The sequence below is a fragment of the Prionailurus viverrinus genome, chromosome D1 (assembly GCF_022837055.1).
Source record: "Prionailurus viverrinus isolate Anna chromosome D1, UM_Priviv_1.0, whole genome shotgun sequence".
Classification (NCBI taxonomy): domain Eukaryota; kingdom Metazoa; phylum Chordata; class Mammalia; order Carnivora; family Felidae; genus Prionailurus; species Prionailurus viverrinus.
In genome coordinates, this window is record NC_062570.1 from 106,273,840 (window position 1) to 106,292,592 (window position 18,753).

General features: G+C 39.5%; 1 protein-coding gene across 3 annotated transcripts in view; it reads right to left on the reverse strand.

Moving 5' to 3' along the window:
• KDM2A (lysine demethylase 2A) overlaps positions 1-18,753 on the reverse strand; it is a 113,751-nt gene that overhangs the window by 24,338 nt on the left and 70,660 nt on the right. For all 3 annotated transcript variants that reach the window (XM_047823475.1, XM_047823476.1, XM_047823474.1), the window contains exons 6-11: positions 18,574-18,752; positions 12,094-12,200; positions 11,639-11,732; positions 10,305-10,458; positions 9,325-9,440; positions 3,331-3,457 (exon numbers count right to left, since the gene is read on the reverse strand). In XM_047823475.1, the coding sequence (XP_047679431.1) occupies positions 3,331-3,457; positions 9,325-9,440; positions 10,305-10,458; positions 11,639-11,732; positions 12,094-12,200; positions 18,574-18,752 (777 nt within the window). The remainder of the gene's footprint in view (positions 1-3,330; positions 3,458-9,324; positions 9,441-10,304; positions 10,459-11,638; positions 11,733-12,093; positions 12,201-18,573; position 18,753) is intronic.

Consider the following 18,753-nt stretch of genomic DNA (forward strand, 5'->3'; position numbering starts at 1 on the left):
TGCCAGCAAGAAAAAAAATATAGTAAGAACATGCCACTTGACTGTGTGATCAACAAGAGGAACAGGTAGCATGGAAGGGGCCCTGAGGTTATAAAAAGTCAGCTGAAAATGGCTGTAAATTAGTTTCAAGTCCAAACTGAAATTTGGGATTATGATTTCATTAACTTTTCTTCAAAAAGGCAGATATTATGAAGCATATACTTACAGTTTTTTTTAATCAAGTTTATTTTGAGAGAGAGAGTGCGCACACATGCTCATGTGAGTGGGGTAAGTAAGGGCAGAGAGAGAGAGAGAGAGAGAGAGAGAGAGAGAGGGAGAGGGAGAGGGAGAGAGAGACAGAATCCCAAACAGGTTCTCAACTGTCAGTGCCGAGCCCAATGCTGGGCTCGAACTCACAAATCTGTGAGATCATGACCTGAGATGAAATCAAGAGTTGGAGGCTTAGCTGATTGAGTCACCCAGGTGCCCCTAAAAAGCAGTTTTATTGAAACTTTTGCCATAAAATTAAACTTTGGAATTGAATCCTCTCAATATGGCTAACAAAGTGAGTATTTCTTTTTAATTTTTTAATGTTTATTTACTTTGGGGGGGGGGGGCAAGGGGTAGAGAGAGAGGGAGACACAGAATCCGAAGCAGGCTCCAGACTCTGAGCTGTCAGCACAGAGTCCGATGCAGGGCTCAAACTCACAAACCATGAGATCATGACCTGAGCTGAAGTCGGATGCTTAACCGACTGAGCCACCTGGGCACCCAACACGCTGAGTATTTTTTAAAGGGAAGATTTTTGACAGTCAAAAGTTTTAGTGAAAGAAATATTGTTAAATGTGAATTGGTTCTTTGTTATGAAAGTAATACAAGAAACAGACCCTAACTACCAAAGGGGAGGTGGGTGAGGGGATGAGTTAAAAAAGGTGATGGGGATTAAGCAGTGTGCTTTTTGAGATGAGCACCGGGTGCTATATGGAAGAGTTGAATCACTATATCGTCCATGCATGTTAAGTAACTGGAATTTGAATAAAAAGTTAAAAAAGGGGGGGCACCCAGGTGGCTCAGTCAGTTGAGCATCTAACTTCTGCTCAGGTCATGGTCCTGTGGTTCATGGGTTTGAGCCCCGCCTTAGCCTCTGTGCTGGCAGTGCGGAGCCTGCTTGGGATTTTCTCTCTCTCCACCTCTCCCCAACTCGCACATGCTCTCTCTCAAAAATAAATAACTTAAAAAAAAATTTTTTTTAACGTTTATTTTTGAGGAGAGAGAGACAGAGCATGAGCGGTGGAGGAGAGAGAAAGAGGGAGACACAGAATCTGAAACAGGCTCCAAGCTCTGTCAGCACAGAGCCCAATGTGGGGCTCGAACTCACAGACTGCGAGATCATGACCTGAGCTGAAGTCGGACGCTTAACCCATTGAGCCACCCAGGCGCCACCCCGCCCCCCCCCCCACCTTTTTTTAAGAAAACTATATGGGTGGGGCACTTGGGTGGCTCAGTTGGTTAAGTGTCTGACTTTGGCTCGGGTCATGATCTCATGGTTTGTGAGTTTAAGCCCCATATTGGGCTCTCTGCTGTGAGCAGGGAGCCTGCTTTGGATCCTCTGCCCCCCACCCCCCGCCCCTTCCCCACTCATGTGCGCATGCACCTGTGCACATTCTCTCTCAAAAATAAACATTAGAAATACCCTATAAAAATTAATTAGCCAATCCAAAGGGAAAAAAAGTAATGTATGTTTACTAGTAATAATTTAGAAAACAGGGGCGCCTGGGTGGCTCAGTCAGTTAAGGTCTGACTTCAGCTCAGGTCACGATTTCACGGATCATGGGTTCGAGCCCTGCATCGGGCTCTGCACTGAGAGCTCAGAGCCTGCAGCCTGCTTCAGATTCTCTTGTGCATATGCTCTCTCTCTCAAAAATAAACAAACATTAAAATAATAAAAATAATCATAACTTAGAAAATATAGGATGGTGCAAAGAAGTCATCCCTTATCCCTCTGCCCTTAGATAACTCAACAACTGATGTGTATTTTCTTTCCATCTTTTTTGACACATATGTGCACGACTATAGTTGCACTGGGATTATGCTACATACACAATTCTGTATCCTGCTTTCACGTACTCGACCATTTTTTATTTTCAAACAAGAATATAAACAACCCTCAAAGAAAAAATATATCTGGTTTAGTTTTTTTTTTTTCCTTAATGTTTATTTATTTTTGAGAGAGAGAGAGAGAGAGAGAGTGTGCACACGAGTGGGGGGACAGAGAGGGAGACAGAATCCGAAGCAGGCTCCAGGCTCATCAGCACAGAGCCTGATGTGGGGCTCGAACTCACAAACTGCGAGATCATGACCTGAGCTGAAGTTGGACACTCAACTGACTGAGCCACCCAGGCGCCCCCAAAATATCTGGTTTAGATTGAAGATTCCATGAAACATATGACCACAAGATATTACAGTGTTGGCTCCTCTGCACCTTAGGGTATAGAACAGCCTAAAAATGTACAACTGAAAGTATCCTGGGGCATCTGGGTGGCTCAGATGGTTAAGTGTCTGGCTCTTGATTTCGGCTCAGGCTATGATCTCATGGTTCCTGGGATCAAGCCCCATGTCAGGCTCCATGCTGACAGCAAAAACCCTGCTTGGGATTTTCTCTCTCCCTCTCTCTCAAAGTAAATAAACAAACATTTAAAAAAATCAAGAAAGAAAACGAAAGTACTCTTGTCTAATCACATCCACTGTTCTCAGTTTTGAAGCTGCCAATCTCAGTGAGAGTCAGGAGAAAAACAAAGTATCTTGCCATCCAATAAAATATTTCTCTTGATAGAAGTTGGGGAAACATTAAAGCATAGAAGTTAAGGATATAGATTGTAGAGTCTTACCAATCTGATTCAAACTGTACCTTCCCCACTTATTAACTGTTATTATTATTTCCCACTTATTAACTATAAGATCACAGATCAAGTTTTTTAATCTCCTTGAAACTTAAATGCCACCATCTGTAAAATGAGATAATAATACCTACCCTCATCAGTAATGATTAGAATTTAATGTATATACACTGCTTAGTAAAGTGCCTGGAATACAGTAAGAGTTAGTATGATGGCGTGTTCTTAGTTTTTACTTTGCCAAAGACCACTCTTTATACAATAAAACACAGCAGAAAAGTGATCATCTTTCTTAAGGAGCTAAGGTACTAACAACTCAGACAAAGAGGAGATCCAGATATTTCATTTTGCCTAATAATTCACATCTGGGTAAGAGATCAGCTGTAAACAACATTCAGCTTCAACGAATGAATTTTGTAGACCCAAGCAGGTAAGTTCACGTAGGCAGAACACTTACCCATACTGAGGGACTCTTTTTGAAATTCCTTAGTTAGGTGGGAGCGGTTGGTTATGCAGTATACATAGCGCTCCAACACGTACCAACACATCTCATAGTAGAATGGATAGCGGAACTTATTTGGAACCTGCATGGGAACAAAACAATGAGAAAAAGCAAGCTGATAACAATTTTCAAGGAAAGAGAGTAAGACAAACTGAATCACTGCAAAGATTAACCCAGGAAAAATGCTCTCTCGTCAACCTGAAACGTAGGGTGGCAATTGGAACAAGAATCTAAGTGGATCTGACAACCTGAAAAATGTTGGTCTTGGGAAACAATCACTAGAAATTAAAAGGTATCTCAGAACCACCAAGAAGGTGTCTTGGGAAAGCATCAAAAGAAGTTGTGGGGGCGCCTGGGTTGAGCAGCCAATTCTTGGTTTTGGCTGAGGTTATGTTCCCAGGCTTGTGAGATCAAGCCTCATGTCCGGCTCTGCATTGGGCGTGGAGCCTGCTTGAGATTCATTCTCTCTCTCTCTCTCTCTCCCTCCCTCCCTCCCTCCCTTTCTCTCTCTCCAATGCCCCTTCTCCCTGGCTCTCACACTCACTCTCTTAATAAAAAAAAAAAAAAGTTGTGGGACAGGGAGTAAAGTGTTAGAGTAAGACACAATATACTTGAGAAAATGGTTTCAGGGTTCTTAGGACATAAAGGCGTGCCAAGCAGTCTTGCCTTCACTACAGTTTTAACCTCAATCAGAAGACCAGGAAACAAAGAATCTAATGGAAAACAGGACATGAGTTGAAGTTAGAAAAGTATAATTAGAGACTCATTCTCAAGCTTTGTCTAGTCTAAGACACAAGACAGTATTTTCCCCACCATCAACTCTCAGCTTGTCTGTGCAGTACTTTGTAGTCTGCCAAAAGGGCAAGTCCACAAATTAGATTACTGTTCCACATGGCCTAATCAGCCATTGTCTTTAGTTTTTTTTTTTTTTTCATGTCCTCCAGAAGTAGCATGAAATTATTCCAGCTGAATAATAATAAAAAGAACTGCCCTTTAGATCTAGCATAGTCAAAGAAAAGGCAAATCAGCATGGATTAACCAGTAAGGAAGATCAACAATGGGGACTAACCTATATATATTCTGCCATCATCTTTTAGAGAGGACATCTTTCAAAAGGATAAGCCATACGATACTTCTAAGATTGTTTTGAATATTCAATTCCTGAGTACGTTCTCATCTCCTTTTCAAAGCTCCGCGTCAGGCAGTATTCCTGAATCAAGGAAATCTGGATGCCAGGCCACTTTTAAAATCCTTCACTAGGTCATGGAGCAGGACTGTGGAATGAGGAGATTACTTTCCTCATTGCAAGGCAGGAGAGGTATGTACCTTTCATTAGGTTTCCAATTCAGAGGAGCCAGGCTCTGAATCTCTCTCTCTCTCTCTCTCTCTCTCTCTCTCTCTCTCTCTCTCTCTCTCTCTCTCTAAGTAGGCTTCACGCCCAACGCAGAGCCCAACATGGAGGGCCTGAACTCACAACCCTGAGATCAAGACCTGAGCTGAGATCAAGAGTCGAATGCTTAACCAACTGAGCCACTCAGGTGCCCCTGAATCGAGGTCTCTTAAGCAACTACAGTTTTAACAACTAGAAGAGGTTTTCCTCCTTTATTTAAAAGTCAAATTGGGGGTGCCTGGCTCGCTCAGTCAGTAGAGCACACAACTCTTGATCTCAGGGTCGTGAGCTCAGGCCCCACATTGGGCCTAAAGCCTACTGAAAAATAAATAAGAGCTTAAAAGAAGGTCAAACTAATTTACTTTTGGTAAGGTGTGGGAGGGGGACCACAAGAATTAACAGGCACTAGATGCCCCCAAGTTAAATATAATACACGGGCCTCTCTGCTCACCTTTTACAGGTATTAACACTTTTCTGGAAGGGTCTTTATTAAAAGTTCAGGACAACCCAAAATTCTACAGCCCTCTGTTGAAAGCTAATACTGACAGTAAAAAAAAAAAAAAAAAAAAAAAAAAGATAACATATAGTAGATCATTAAACTTTTGATTTTTTACTTGGAACTCATCAGACTGCATTAATAACAGCCAAGATATCACATACCCAACTTGCCTCATATTTTATCTATGTTGCCAGATACTACAGAGTATATCAGTTTCTAAGACTGGGCTAAAATTTTTTGTGGGGCAGGGAGAGAGTTTTTAAAAAATCCACCTTACAGAATTGAGCTTTTCAGTGCTACCAGTGGAATAATTATCAGCATTCAAGTTTATTTAAAGTTTATTTATTTAGAGAGGAGAGAGAGGGAGAGAGGGAGAGAGGGAGGGAGGGAGGGAGGGAGAGAGAGAATGAGCGGGGGAGGAGCAGATAGACAGTGGGGACAGAGAATCTGAAGCAGGCTCTGTGCTGACACCAGAGAAACCAATGTGGGGCTTGAACTCACAAACCATGAGATCATGACCTAAGCCAAAGTTGGATGCTTAACCAACTGAGCCACCCAGGTGCCCCTCAGCACTCGTGTAAATAGTATGGTATTTCCACACTGGCATGGCAAAAGAAACCAAAAACATTGTCTTAAATTTACAACACACTGCATTTTTGTAAGGTAATATATTAACCAGATACCAGCTGGTATTGGCACATAAAAGGTTGGCGTAGAAAGCAATAAAAAAAATAATTGCTTTGTACATACATATGCAGGGACTCAATGAAATTTTATAGAAACACAGAGGAGTTCCTTATTGAGAATGAAAGAATTAAGCTATACTTAGGAAAAATGGAATAATATGGTGGTTAGACTGAAATTTGACATTTTTTTCATAAACAAAAAACAAAGTCTTAGAAAATTAGGTAAATCAAGATCAGTTATTACAAGTTTAACAGTCTGTAAGAAACTCCATGTGAAGGTAAGGTACCTCATTTCACCTATGACTGAATATATACATATTCTCCCTTTCTTCCCTCAAACTGAGCAACTAAGCAATTAAATCATGGGTATAATACAGTAATTTTTAGCCAAAAAAGGGGAGTACTTTCTAAAAACTAATTTTCAGATTCTTACAGTAGATAAGTGGTATTACCTCAGAATAATTTGGAGTTAAATAAGAGTATTCTGTGAAATTACATAATTTTGAAACATTTAACTATTTTTACTATGATTATAATTTCAAACTTACTAATTATTTTTTGTAGTTTACTTTTTTTTTAAAATGTTTGTTTATTTTCAGAGAGAGAGAAACAGACTGAGTGAGAGCAGGGAGGGTCAGAGAGAGAGGGAGACCCAGAATCCGAGGCAGGCTCCAGGCTCTATGCTGACAGCCCGACATGGGGCTCAAACCCATGATCTGTGAGATCATGACCTGAGCTGAAGTTGGATGCTCAACTGACTGAGCCACCCAGGAACCCCTCATTACTCTTAATAAGCAGAAATTTACTTTTATAAAATTTATTTTAAAAGCACTGTATCTTCTTAATTCAAGTAGGGCAATCCCTAGAACACGAACAATACCACTGTTGTGTGTAATAGCTCCTAACCAAAATAAATATTTCAAAATAGGCACCAAAATAGCTAACTGGTCATGTTCGCAGTAAACAGGTCAATGACTATTCCTTCTAAAAATTGTAACGTCTTCACTAATTGTGATTATTTATTTATTTTTAGGGAGAGAGCAAGCAGAGGAGGGACAGAGAAAGAAGGAGAGACGGAATCTTAAGCAGGCTCCACACTTAGCTCAGAGCCCAATGTGGGGCTCAGTCTCACTACTGTGAGGTCATGACCTCAGCCAAAATCAACGGATGCTTAGCCGACTGAGCCACCTAGGCATCCCAAATTGTGATTTTTTTAAATTTAACTTTGCAAACTTTCAAACCTGCTAAAAAAGTTCTCTCTCTCTCTCTCTCTCTTTCTTTCTTTCTTTCCTTTTCTTTTCTTTTCTTTTTTTAATATTCAAGTAAGTTAACATACACTATAGTTTTGGCTTTAGGAGTAGAGCCCAGTGATTCATCTCTTACATAGGACACCCAGTGCTCAGAAAAGTGCCTTCTTTAAAGTCCGTCACCCATTTAACCCACCTCCCCCCACCCACCACCCCTCCAGCAACACTCAGTTTGTTCTCTGTACTTAAGAATCTCTTATGGTTTGCCTCCCCCTCTGTTTTATCTTATTATTTTTTTTAATCTGCCAAAAAGTTTAAGAATGCTTACAGCATTCTTCAAGATTCACCAGCTATTAACATTTCCCCACATTTGCTAATCTCTATTCACATACGTGGCTGTAATTATTATTATTAAACTTAATTTATTTATTTTGAGAGAGAGAGCATGCACGAGCAGGGGAGGAGCAGAGAGAGGACAGAAAGAATCCCAAGCAAGCGCCATGCTCAGCGCAGAGCCTGAGGAGGGGGCTTGATTTCACTCTGAGATCATGACCTGAGCCCATATTAAGAGTCAGACGTAGGGGAGGGGAAGGAAAAAAAAAAAAAAAAAAGAGGTTAGAATGGGAGAGAGCCAAAGCATAAGAGACTTAAAAACTGAGAACAAACTGAGGGTTGATGAGGGGTGGGAGGGAGGAGAGGGTGGGTGATGGGTATTGAGGAGGGCACCTTTTGGGATGAGCACTGGGTGTTGTATGGAAACCAATTTGTCAATAAATTTCATAAAAAAAAATAAAAATAAAAAAAAAAAAACAACATTTATGAAAAGTATAAAGTAAAAGAAACAGAATATTAGATAACTAAAAAAAAAAAAAAAAAAAAAAAAAAAAAAAAAAAAAAAAGAGTCAGACGCTTAACCGAGTTACCCAGGTGCCCCAACATGGTTGTTGTTGTTGTTATTACTATTATGTTGAACTACTTGAGAAGAAGGTGAGAACATCATGCCTTCTAAAGGCTCTATACTCTAACTGCTGTTTAATGTCTACAACATCTATACTTTCATCATATATAATTCAGCCCTCACCAACTTGGGTTCTGCTAAAGAATTAAGCCCTGTTTCCCCAAGACATGGGTTGGCCAACAAACAGCAGCTAGTGGATTTGGTCTGCTGCCTGTTTTTCTGTGAGCTAAGAATGTTTTTACATTTTTAAATGGCTGAAAAAAAACCCTAAAATTAGAGCATTTGGGGATATGGGAAAACTATATGAAATTCAAATTTCAGTGTCCATAAATAAAATTCTATTTTATTTGAGCCATGCTCATTCGTTTAAGTATTTCACTCTCTGATCCTTTTCAGAAAAAGTTTGCCAACTCTTGCTAGGGTACCCACTACATGTAATGAACTTTTTCTCCTATATATCTAGAATGGTATCAGCTATGTAACATCCTAGGGAAATAAAACCAAGAGAATAAGACACACATATCATTTTCTAAAAGACTTAATTCTCTCATGGAACCCCAGCTGAGAAAAGCTGTATGCACATTTATTTATTAAGTACAGAGGCACCTGGGTGGCTCAGTCGGTTAAGTGTCCAACTTTTGATTTCGGCTCATGTCTTGATCTCACAATTCTTGAAATTGAGCCTGGAGTCGGGCTCTGTACTAACAGGGCAGAGCCTGCTTGAGATTCTCTCTCTGCCCCTCCCTTATTCTCTCTCAAAATAAATAAACATTAAAAAAGAAAAGTACAACATTTCACATGTTAGACAATAATCAGAATAAAGATACATACATGCACTCAAAGTTGTGACTCTTGACTTGATGAATCCCATTACACTGGGTTATTCTACGAGCATACCTATTAAAAACATGGCTCAAAAGATTACCAAATGTCTATCTCTAGCCTTATAAAAATCCAAGATATCAAGAACCTTAAAGAATTAGAGTTCCCCAAAATAAGCAGGTAGATCTTGTTAAAACCTTTTTCTCAGTGTCCCTGAAATGTTAACACTGCACTTTAACTCAAAGAAAAATTTTGAAATTTTGAGATAAACTACCAGTGAATCTAACATCTGGCTTAAATGGAGTTAATCTCTTCACATCCAACTGTTACATAATACAATTACTTACCCGTGTCCGATCTTCAATGTTGTATATTTTTAATTGCATGGGGATATTGAAACTATGCAAAAAATTGCCTCCAAAGACTAATGTGTCTGTAGGAGTATACACAGCATGAATCCAGCCTAGAAGAAAGGGAATGGAGGGTAGTGACTGTAAGCACACATTACAACATGGCTCTCTCAGAGAACTAGTATAATACTCCTAGATCCTACTTTTTACTCTGATTGTTACTTAGTGGTTGGTCAAGTTATTTAATCTCTTGCAGCCTCAATATCCTCTATAAAAATTAAACTTTATATGGTTACTAGTAAGTATTAAATCAGAAAATGCACGTAAAGTGTTTAGCATACAGTAAGCTTAACAAATGCTGCTTCTATTTACAGGAGCACCTACTGTGAAGGTGCAGTACAAGAGCTGACATGTATTTCCATTTACTCCTCAAAACAAAATGTGACAGAGATTTAAATATTTGACCAAAAAGGTATTAGCAGGTAAACAAGTGTCAGAATTCTTCTTCTTCTTCTTCTTCTTTTTTTTTTTTTTTTACAAGTGTCAGAATTCTAATACAGGTCTGTGACTTCAAAATCTGTGCTGTAAATACTTATTTTGTAACTAGTGACCTCCTAAAAATTATCACTGATGTTACTACACTCCAGCCTTCATAGACATCCCTTAGAAAGTAGGTCTCTTTCACCCAGACGTTAGATACTGCCTGCTGACCAGGTCTTATCCTTAGAGATTCTGATTACCTAGACCTAATGTGCAGTCCAAATGTAGACCTTCTGTGAGAAGCCACCACTGACAATTCTGGTTTTAGTGGAAAATCAGTGCCTTTTTCAAAAATCCACATTCTTACCATCTAATCCATAATGACAGGAAAGGACACTATTGTTTTCTGTCCACCCCAGCATCACAACCACTCTTGGTGGTAATCCATTAATTCTAGTGGCTAGAGTAAACAACTAATTTTTTCCCATCTTGCTTACCTGAGGGAATGACGAAGGTATAGCCCTGCTTGAGCTCAATGCGCTGACAATCTGATACCCGGTCACCCAGAAAGATGTCTCCCTGTTTCCCTGACAGCAGCCAATTCTCGTACAGCTCCAGGTTGTGGGCTGTAGGGGGGATGAGCCAGAAGACCTGTGAGTTAAAAAACTTCAGTCTGTTAACAGCCATTGACATGACCCAGTCGTCTCCCTCAACTGATAAACAGGTACAAAGTTAAGGCCAACAGGCAGAAGAGCAGCAAGCAGTCCTCCTAGCCTACAGAACCTGACCATTTGGGAAATTCTAGAGGCCCCAAGGAAGCAGATATTTTCTGTCCTTCACTTGATGAAATGGCTTTAGGGCTTCCTTGGAGTTTGACTGTAGAACCCAGAACCCATCCAGGACTCAGGGAGAAGAGGGACATTCAGTTTGTTACCTAGGAGGTCCCTTACTTGCCCCTGGCTGTCTGGCCTCTACAGTCCTAAGAAATACAGTAGGTACAATATCTTCTAGAGACAGGCCTAGCTTACTTTGTTCTAGGGTAGTAACCAAGACCAAAAGGACAAAACTTGAGATACCATTGAAATGGATCCAAAGCAAACAAAATGACTTTGGATTTGGAGGTCCACTTGTTCTAAATTAGGACCTCACATTTTAAAAGCATTATGTGTTTTCATTCCAGTTCTACTTCTCTCACAAACGCATCTACTTCTAGCAAGGGAAAAAAGGGTAACTAATAATAAGAGCGTAATACTACAAACCTCCAACATTAATCCCAGATTTCCATTCTCACACAGCATTCAGAAACAATCTGACAAGCTGGAATACAGTTCTTTACGAATGAGAATAATCTTTCAAAATCTATTCACATCCTTAGGGAGGACTTAAAGGCTTCCTCTGGCCACATTTCAGATCAATGCCTTCAAAATAGGGAAAGGTGGTTTGGATTCTAATTTGCTGATTTCATCCTGAATCTATACAAAATTTGTGTTGCCATCTACTACTTTATTACACTTCCACGTAGAGAAATTGTCTTGTCTTCCTAAAACCACTTTCTTGTCTTCATGTGGAGAATTCTGCCTTGGGAATCTAAAAATAAGGCTGCTGAGGTTTACTAAGTACTATGCCAATATTGGTATTATGACAGCAGACTAGAAGAATACGAATTCCTACTGAAGTCAAGCCAAAAGGGTCAACGTAATCAACGTTTCTCTCTAGAATAGGGGACAATTTCCTAGCAGATTCATTTCTAGGTATATTAGGCATGCATGAACTGAAGCAGAGACATATAACCAGCTTCAGATTCCAACCCCCATCCCAACTATGACCGTACCTTTCCCCCTTGATGGATGTGATACCAAACAGAGGTACCACCAAAGTCCACATGGAAGTCAGTATAGCAGCCTCGAACACTCATCAGACAGTACCTGACCCCAAAAAAAACAGCAGCCATTAGTGCATCGATGAGAAAAAGAGAGCATGCCCCACCACAATACCACACTCTCGCCTTGTGCACCCCACCTTCCACATAATCAATTCGCAGTCAGTAAGAGGAGCACAACTGCGTCATCATGTTACCAGAACGACACATTTTCTTTAAACTATGTAATTGTGGGTTATGACACCGTTATATATACTCTTCCCTCTGAAACTGTAAAATCTGTTTAAAGAATTCATCTTTTTGATCATTTAGGACACAGACCAAGGCTCCAAAGGGAGGAACCATTCCTTGCAATCACTCTGGTTTCCCGGTGATGCACCTGAGGAAATGCAGGGAAAGCCACTTACTTCTGCACTTTGGGGTACTGCATCTCCAAGATGGCATTTGTTGATTCAGTCTGACTTTCCTTCAAATGCCTCGGCCACATGTTGTCTACCCAGTCAATGAAATCCACCTTTAAAAAGGAGAAGGAAACATTTAGGATTCAATGGAAGGACTGGGATTGAAGAGAACTTTAAAGTCCAGAAAAACAGAATTTCTCAAAATACACACTGAAAGACTATAATTTAATTATAAACAAAATAAAACAATCTGTTGGTGAATCTTAGGGTCGACAGGCAAACCTTCTAGAAATAATTTTTCAATGAGAATAAAGGCTAATGGACCTGTCAACACCACAAAGATAGCACTAATGAAAATGAAGTCATTAAATAACACAGTAGTATCCCCTCTGTGTCAATACTGGTATAATCAACTGTATTTTTCTAATTCAATCAAAGGTGCTGTCTGGATGGTACTTCTAAACTTACCAGAGATGTAACACAGTGAACTGTTAGAGCAGCTAAGACATCCAAAGTTTTAAAAGGAGGAGGAGGAGGAGGAGGAGGAGGAGGAGGAGGAGGAGAAAAAGAAACAAATCCAATAGGGATTTGTAGCCCTACATGAACAATGTAGAATCTACTAGGTTAGGAATCAGAAGTTCCAGGTCTGTCATGTTTTCTCAAGATCACATGCAAGTCCCTGGAACTCATTTCTAAAATGAGGATAATTAACTCCAAGGGATACTGTGAGGATTACATGTAAATACATGTTAAAATTTCTTGAGATAATGTTAGCAGAATTTAGTAATCTATTTTTTATTTCATTTTCATTTCACCTTTATTTTCCATCTTTCATCACTTGGTTTTTATTATCACTAACTACATGAACATAATACTTGGTCATTAAAAATACATGTGGCTAAATGTATAATTCTGTATTTTTTAAAACATATATAATTTATTGTCAAGTTAGCTAACACATAGTGTATATACAGTGTGCTCTTAGTTTCGGGGGTAGAATCCTGTGATTCATCACTTACATACAACGCCTAGTGCTCATACCAACAAGTGCCCTCTTCAATATTCATCACCCATTTCCCCCCTCCCACACCCCCTAACAACCCACGGTTTGTTCTCTGTATTTAAGAGTCTTTTATGGTTTGTCTCCCTCTCTGTTTAAAACTATTTCTTCCCCTTCCCTTCCTCCAAGGTCTTCTGTTAAGTTTCTCAAGTTCCACATATGAGTGAAAACATATGATATTTGTCTTTCTTTGACTGGCTTATTTCACTTAGCTTAATACCCTCCAGTTCCATCCACGTTGTTGCAAATGGCAGGATTTCATTCTTTCTCATTGCCAAATAGTATTCCATTGTACGTATAAACCACATCTTCTTTATCCATTCATCAGTTGATGTACATTTGGGCTCTTTCCATAATTTGGCTATTGTTGAAAGCACTTCTATAAACATTGGGGTACACGTGTGCCCCTATGAATCAGGACTCCTGTATCTTTTGGATAAATTCCAAGTAGCGCTATTGTTGGGTCGTAGGGTAGTTCTATTCTTAATATTTTGAGGAATCCCCACACTGTTTTCCAGGACGGCTGTACCAGTTTGCATTCCCACCAACAGTGCAAGAGGGTTCCTGTTTCTCCACATCCTTGCCAACATCTGTTGTTTCCTGAGTTGTTAATGTTAGTCACTCTGACCGGTGTGAGGTGGTATCTCAAATGTGGTTTTGATTTGCATTTCCCTAATGATGAGTGATGTTAAGCATCTTTTCATGCATCTGTTGGCCATTTGGATGTCTTCTTAGGGAAAGTGTCTATTCATGTCTTCTGCCCATTTCTTCACAGGACTACTTGTTTTTTGGGTGTTGAGTTTGGTACATTCTTTACAGGTTTTGGATACTAACCCTTTATCCGATATGTCATTTGCAAATATCTTCTCCCATTCCATTGGTTGCCTTTTACTTTGTTGATTGCTTCATTTGTAGTGCAGAAGCTTTTTAGCTTGATGAGGTCCCAACAGTTTGTTTTACTTTTATTTCCCTTGCCTTTGGAGACATGTCAAGCAAGAAACTGCTGCAGCTGAGGTCAAAGAGGTTGTTGCCTGTTTTCTCCTCTGGGGTTTTGATGGTTTCCTGTCTTATATTTAGGTCTTTCATCCATTTTGAGTTTATTTTTGTGTATGGTGTAAGCAACTGGTCCAGTTTCATTCTTCTGCATATTGCTGTCCAGTTCTCCCAGCACCATTTGCTAAAGAGACTGTCTTTTTTCCACTGGATGCTCTTTCCTGCTTTGTCAAAGACTGGTTGGCCATATGTCTGTGGGTCCAATTCCGGGTTCTCTATTCTATCCCATTGGTTTATGTGTTCTTGTGCCAGTACCATACTGTCTTGATGATTACAGCCTTGTAGTAGAGGCTAAAGTCCAGGGTTGTGATGCCTCCCGCTTTGGTTTTCTTTTTCAACATAACTTTGGCTATCCGGGGTCTTCTGTGGTTCCACACAAATTTTAGGATTGTTTGTTCTAGCTTTGAGAAGAATGCTGGTGCAATTTTGATTGGGATTGCACTGAATATGTAGAGTGCTTTGGGTAGTATTGACATTTTAACAATATTTGTTCTTCCAATCCACAAGCATGGAATGTTTTTCCATTTCTTTGTGTCTTACTCAATTTCCTTTGTAAGTTTTCTATAGTTTTCAGCATACAGATCTTTTTCTATAGTTTTCAGCATACAGATCTTTTATATTTGGTAATCTATTTTAAATTATATGTGCTGAAAGAAGTGAAAGCAATATGAACGTATCTGCACTTTACACTGAACTATAACATGTCCTCTACCTTCAAATGTGTGCATTACCCAACCACTGACCTCCAAGAAACAGTCTCAGGTAGATAAAATGTGAGCCAAAACATGAGTCCAGTATAGTACTGACACTACAAATAATCTAACTTAAGGCTATAAAACATATGTATACAGTAAGCTTTACAACAATACCTGTATTTAATAATTTATTTCCCTGACAATATAGATCTGGACAAATGCATACAATCTGTGCATAATGATATGAGGCAGGTGTCTAGGAAACCGTGGGAGCAAGGCTGGAAGGGATCACCAATGACATGCAAGTTGAGAGCAACCATGAAGTTAACTTGTGGCTGCACTTCAAAGATTTCTGCTCAGGGAGCCAATAGTTTTAACCAAGCATCCACTGGGTCTCAAACACTGAATGAACTCCAACTTCCTTCCTTTCCCTCAAACAAAATCTACTTTCTGTTCTCTTAATGTAGTGGTCAGCACCTTCTATCTCATGGTCCTCTCCTTTGCTAACACTTCAACAGAATAATGAATAACTGTACTTGCTCAAGACAGTATAAGCTCTTATGTCTGGATGGGGAAAAGAAGGGTTAAGAACACATGAGTATTTTTTTCTCAATTTTCATTCAGAGAAAGCTGAATTTCTTTGGCCAGAATTTCTCACCTGCAGCACTGAGTCACTCATTCTGGCCTCTCATTTTTTGGTATTATTAGGTATCGTCTTGTGGTATGGGACTCATACTTTTTTCCTTCGGTTAATCTTTAGGCTCTGGGTAGGCCTTTTACTAAATGGCCCGATCCATGTGAGAGCAAGTCTCCAGAAGAGGTAATCACCAGTTTCTACCTGTTCTGCATCAATACTAGGGCCAAACTGGTAAGAAGTCCGATACCCAGGACCTAATCTATTCATATGCTTCACAAAAAAAGCTCACAGCCTTACATGAACTGATTTTCCCACCACCAAACAAATCTGCACATTGTATATGTTACTTTCCAGCTACCTCTCAGGTACTGCTGGAATGACAGCAGAAAACAATCTCTCTCCTTACCAGAAAATCCCATTTTATGCTAACACCCCAAGAGGCACCTAAAGGTTGCCCACCTTCCTCTTCCACTGCACCTACTTTTACACATACTACTTCTTCTGCCTGGAATTCTGGTTTTCATTCCCTTTGCCTCATTTCTTTCATGTCAAGCTTAGATATCACTTCCTCCAAAGAGTTTCCCCTAATTCTCATCCAGTTTAGGTTAGGGGGGGGTCCTTCTTCTTGCCCCCCACCACACTCTATGTTTATTCACTTATGAAGCACTTACCATTAGTGTGGCTTATAGAAACGTCTATCCTCTGGTCTTTCTTCCCCGTGAGACTTTAAGCACTGTGAGAATGACAATAACCTTACCTTCCACAGGTCCTCTAGCACCTAGCATAGTGCTCAGCACATGGTGGGCACTTGAACCAATAATACGCTAACTCTGAAGGTGTGAATGTCACAGAGAATAAGAGATTATGTGGTTTATGTGAAAGATTACAAGAATAAGTATATTTGTTCAAACTCATTGAAATGTATACTTAAAATGAGTATATTTTATGTCAATTATACCTCAATAAAGTTGGTTTTTAAAAAAGCATTATTGGGGCGACTAGGTGGCTCAGTTGGTTAAGCATCCACCTTTGGCTCAGGTTATGATTTCGCAGTTTGTGGGTTTGAGCCCCATGTTAGGCTCTGTGCTGACAGTTCAGAGCCTGAAGCCTTTGGATTCTGTGTCTCCCTCTCAATCTCTGCCCCTCCTCTGCTCACAATTTGTCTCTCAAAAATAAATAAATATAAAAAAAAAAGAATAATAAAAAATAAAAATAAAAAAGCATTACTGAGATATGTTAGAAAATACCTAAATAAATGGAAGGATACACTGTGGGGAAAAATACTCCAGTAAATAAATAAATAATACCCCAGCAGAATAAGCATATTATTGCTTACATAGCAAGTCATCAAAAGCTTTCCCGCTTTCAGGAAGTGACCTTGGTAATAGCTCAATCTTTCCAGTCATGTTTTAGGTCCCTAAAAAATATTGGTGCATTATTCTGCGTCCTCCAGAAAATTTCCTTTTCTGAGCCCTTCCATAGTTCCACTCCTCCATTTAGGTCTATTATTTTCCTGTTATATAATGATGGATTTTTATCATTAAAGCTAGGAAGAAAAGTGAATAAATTAAGAATGTTACAAAAAAGGCTTCATGTGTGAATGACATAGTTCTAAATTTTAAGAACAGAAAAGTATGAATGTTTGACTTTTATAGCTATAATCACTTTATTTTTAAGTTGAAATTCTAAAAATATTAACAGTGTTAATTTATAAGCAATATTAAAAACAATTTATAAACAATGTTATTGTGATTCTTACATTCCTCTCTTATTATTTTAATGCACTGAATTGTACATTAAAAAAACTTTTTCTTAAAAGTAGGCTCTATATGCTCAATGTGGGGCTTGAACTCATGACCCCAAGATCAAGAGTTGCATACTCTACCAACTGAGCCAGCCAGGTGCCCTATATTCTTTACTTATTAAGTGCACCATGTTTGGCTAATAACAAGACTAAATTCTAACTGTCTTCCTATATTTCCACATGACCAAACAAATTATAATATAAAAGGATTTTTATCATTCTAAGGAGATAAAAGTTTTCTTAACAAATTAAAAAAATTTTTTTTTAATCTTTATTTTTGAGAGAGAGACAGAGTGTGAGTGGGGGAGGGGCAGAGAGAAAAGGAGACACAGAATCCGAAGCAGTTTCCAGGCTCCAAGCTGTCAGCACAGAGCCCAACGTGAGGCTCAAACTCATGAACTGTGAGATCATGACCTGAGCCGAAGTCAGATGCTTAACCGACTGAGCCACCCAGGTGCCCCTTAATAAGAAATTCTGTACTTAGCTGTAGCCATCTCCAGTAACAAGAAGCAATGACAAAAAATTACATTGTAATAATAGTAAAATACTAAGAACATTTTCCCGTTGGTCTGTACATATCAATGTCTTAGTGATAATAACAATGCATCTTACTGGTAAGCTGAATGTAGGTGTATATATAAAATAACAGTATTAGAAGCAATTATCATAATTTTGATGCAATTAGGATAATTAAATGGAGATAGAATAAAACACTGAGATCTTGACTTTATTTATTTTTAAATGTTTATTTTTTATTTTGGGGTGTGGGATAGAGAGCAGGGGGAGGATCAGAGAGAGCAGGAAAGGGGCAGAGAGAGGGAGAGAATCCCAAGCTGGCTCTGTGCTGTCAGTGTGTAGGGGGATGTGGGGATCAATCTCACAAACAGTGAGATCATGACCTGAGCCAAAATCAAGAGTAAGAAGCTTCAATGACAGCCACCCAGGCTGAGATCTTGATTTTAAAAGAATGATTAGGAGGCACCTGAATGACTCAGTTGGTTAAGCGTCCGACTCTTGATTTCAGCTCAGGTCATGATCTCATGGTTCATGTATCAAGCCTGGAGTCAAGCTGTGTGCTCACAGCATGGAGCCTGCTTGGGATCCTCTCCGTCTCTCTCTCTGCCCCGCCCCCCACTGACTCTAATAAATAAACATAAAAAAAAAGTTATAAATTCTCCCAGTATATAAACAACTCTCTTGGTGACAATGACAATGTGGAAAAAATGATCAGACTAACCGTGGAGGGCCTCTGCACCATATTCTCCAGCCTGGTGTGGCTGAACTCTAGGCTGATGACATTATAGAGTTTTTCTCGCTCCTCCTCTGGGGTCTCATAGTAGCGTGTCCACTGAGCCATGGTCATTTCAATGCCTTTCTGTGTGTTCACGTCCATGACATCCACCATGCGACGACTCCC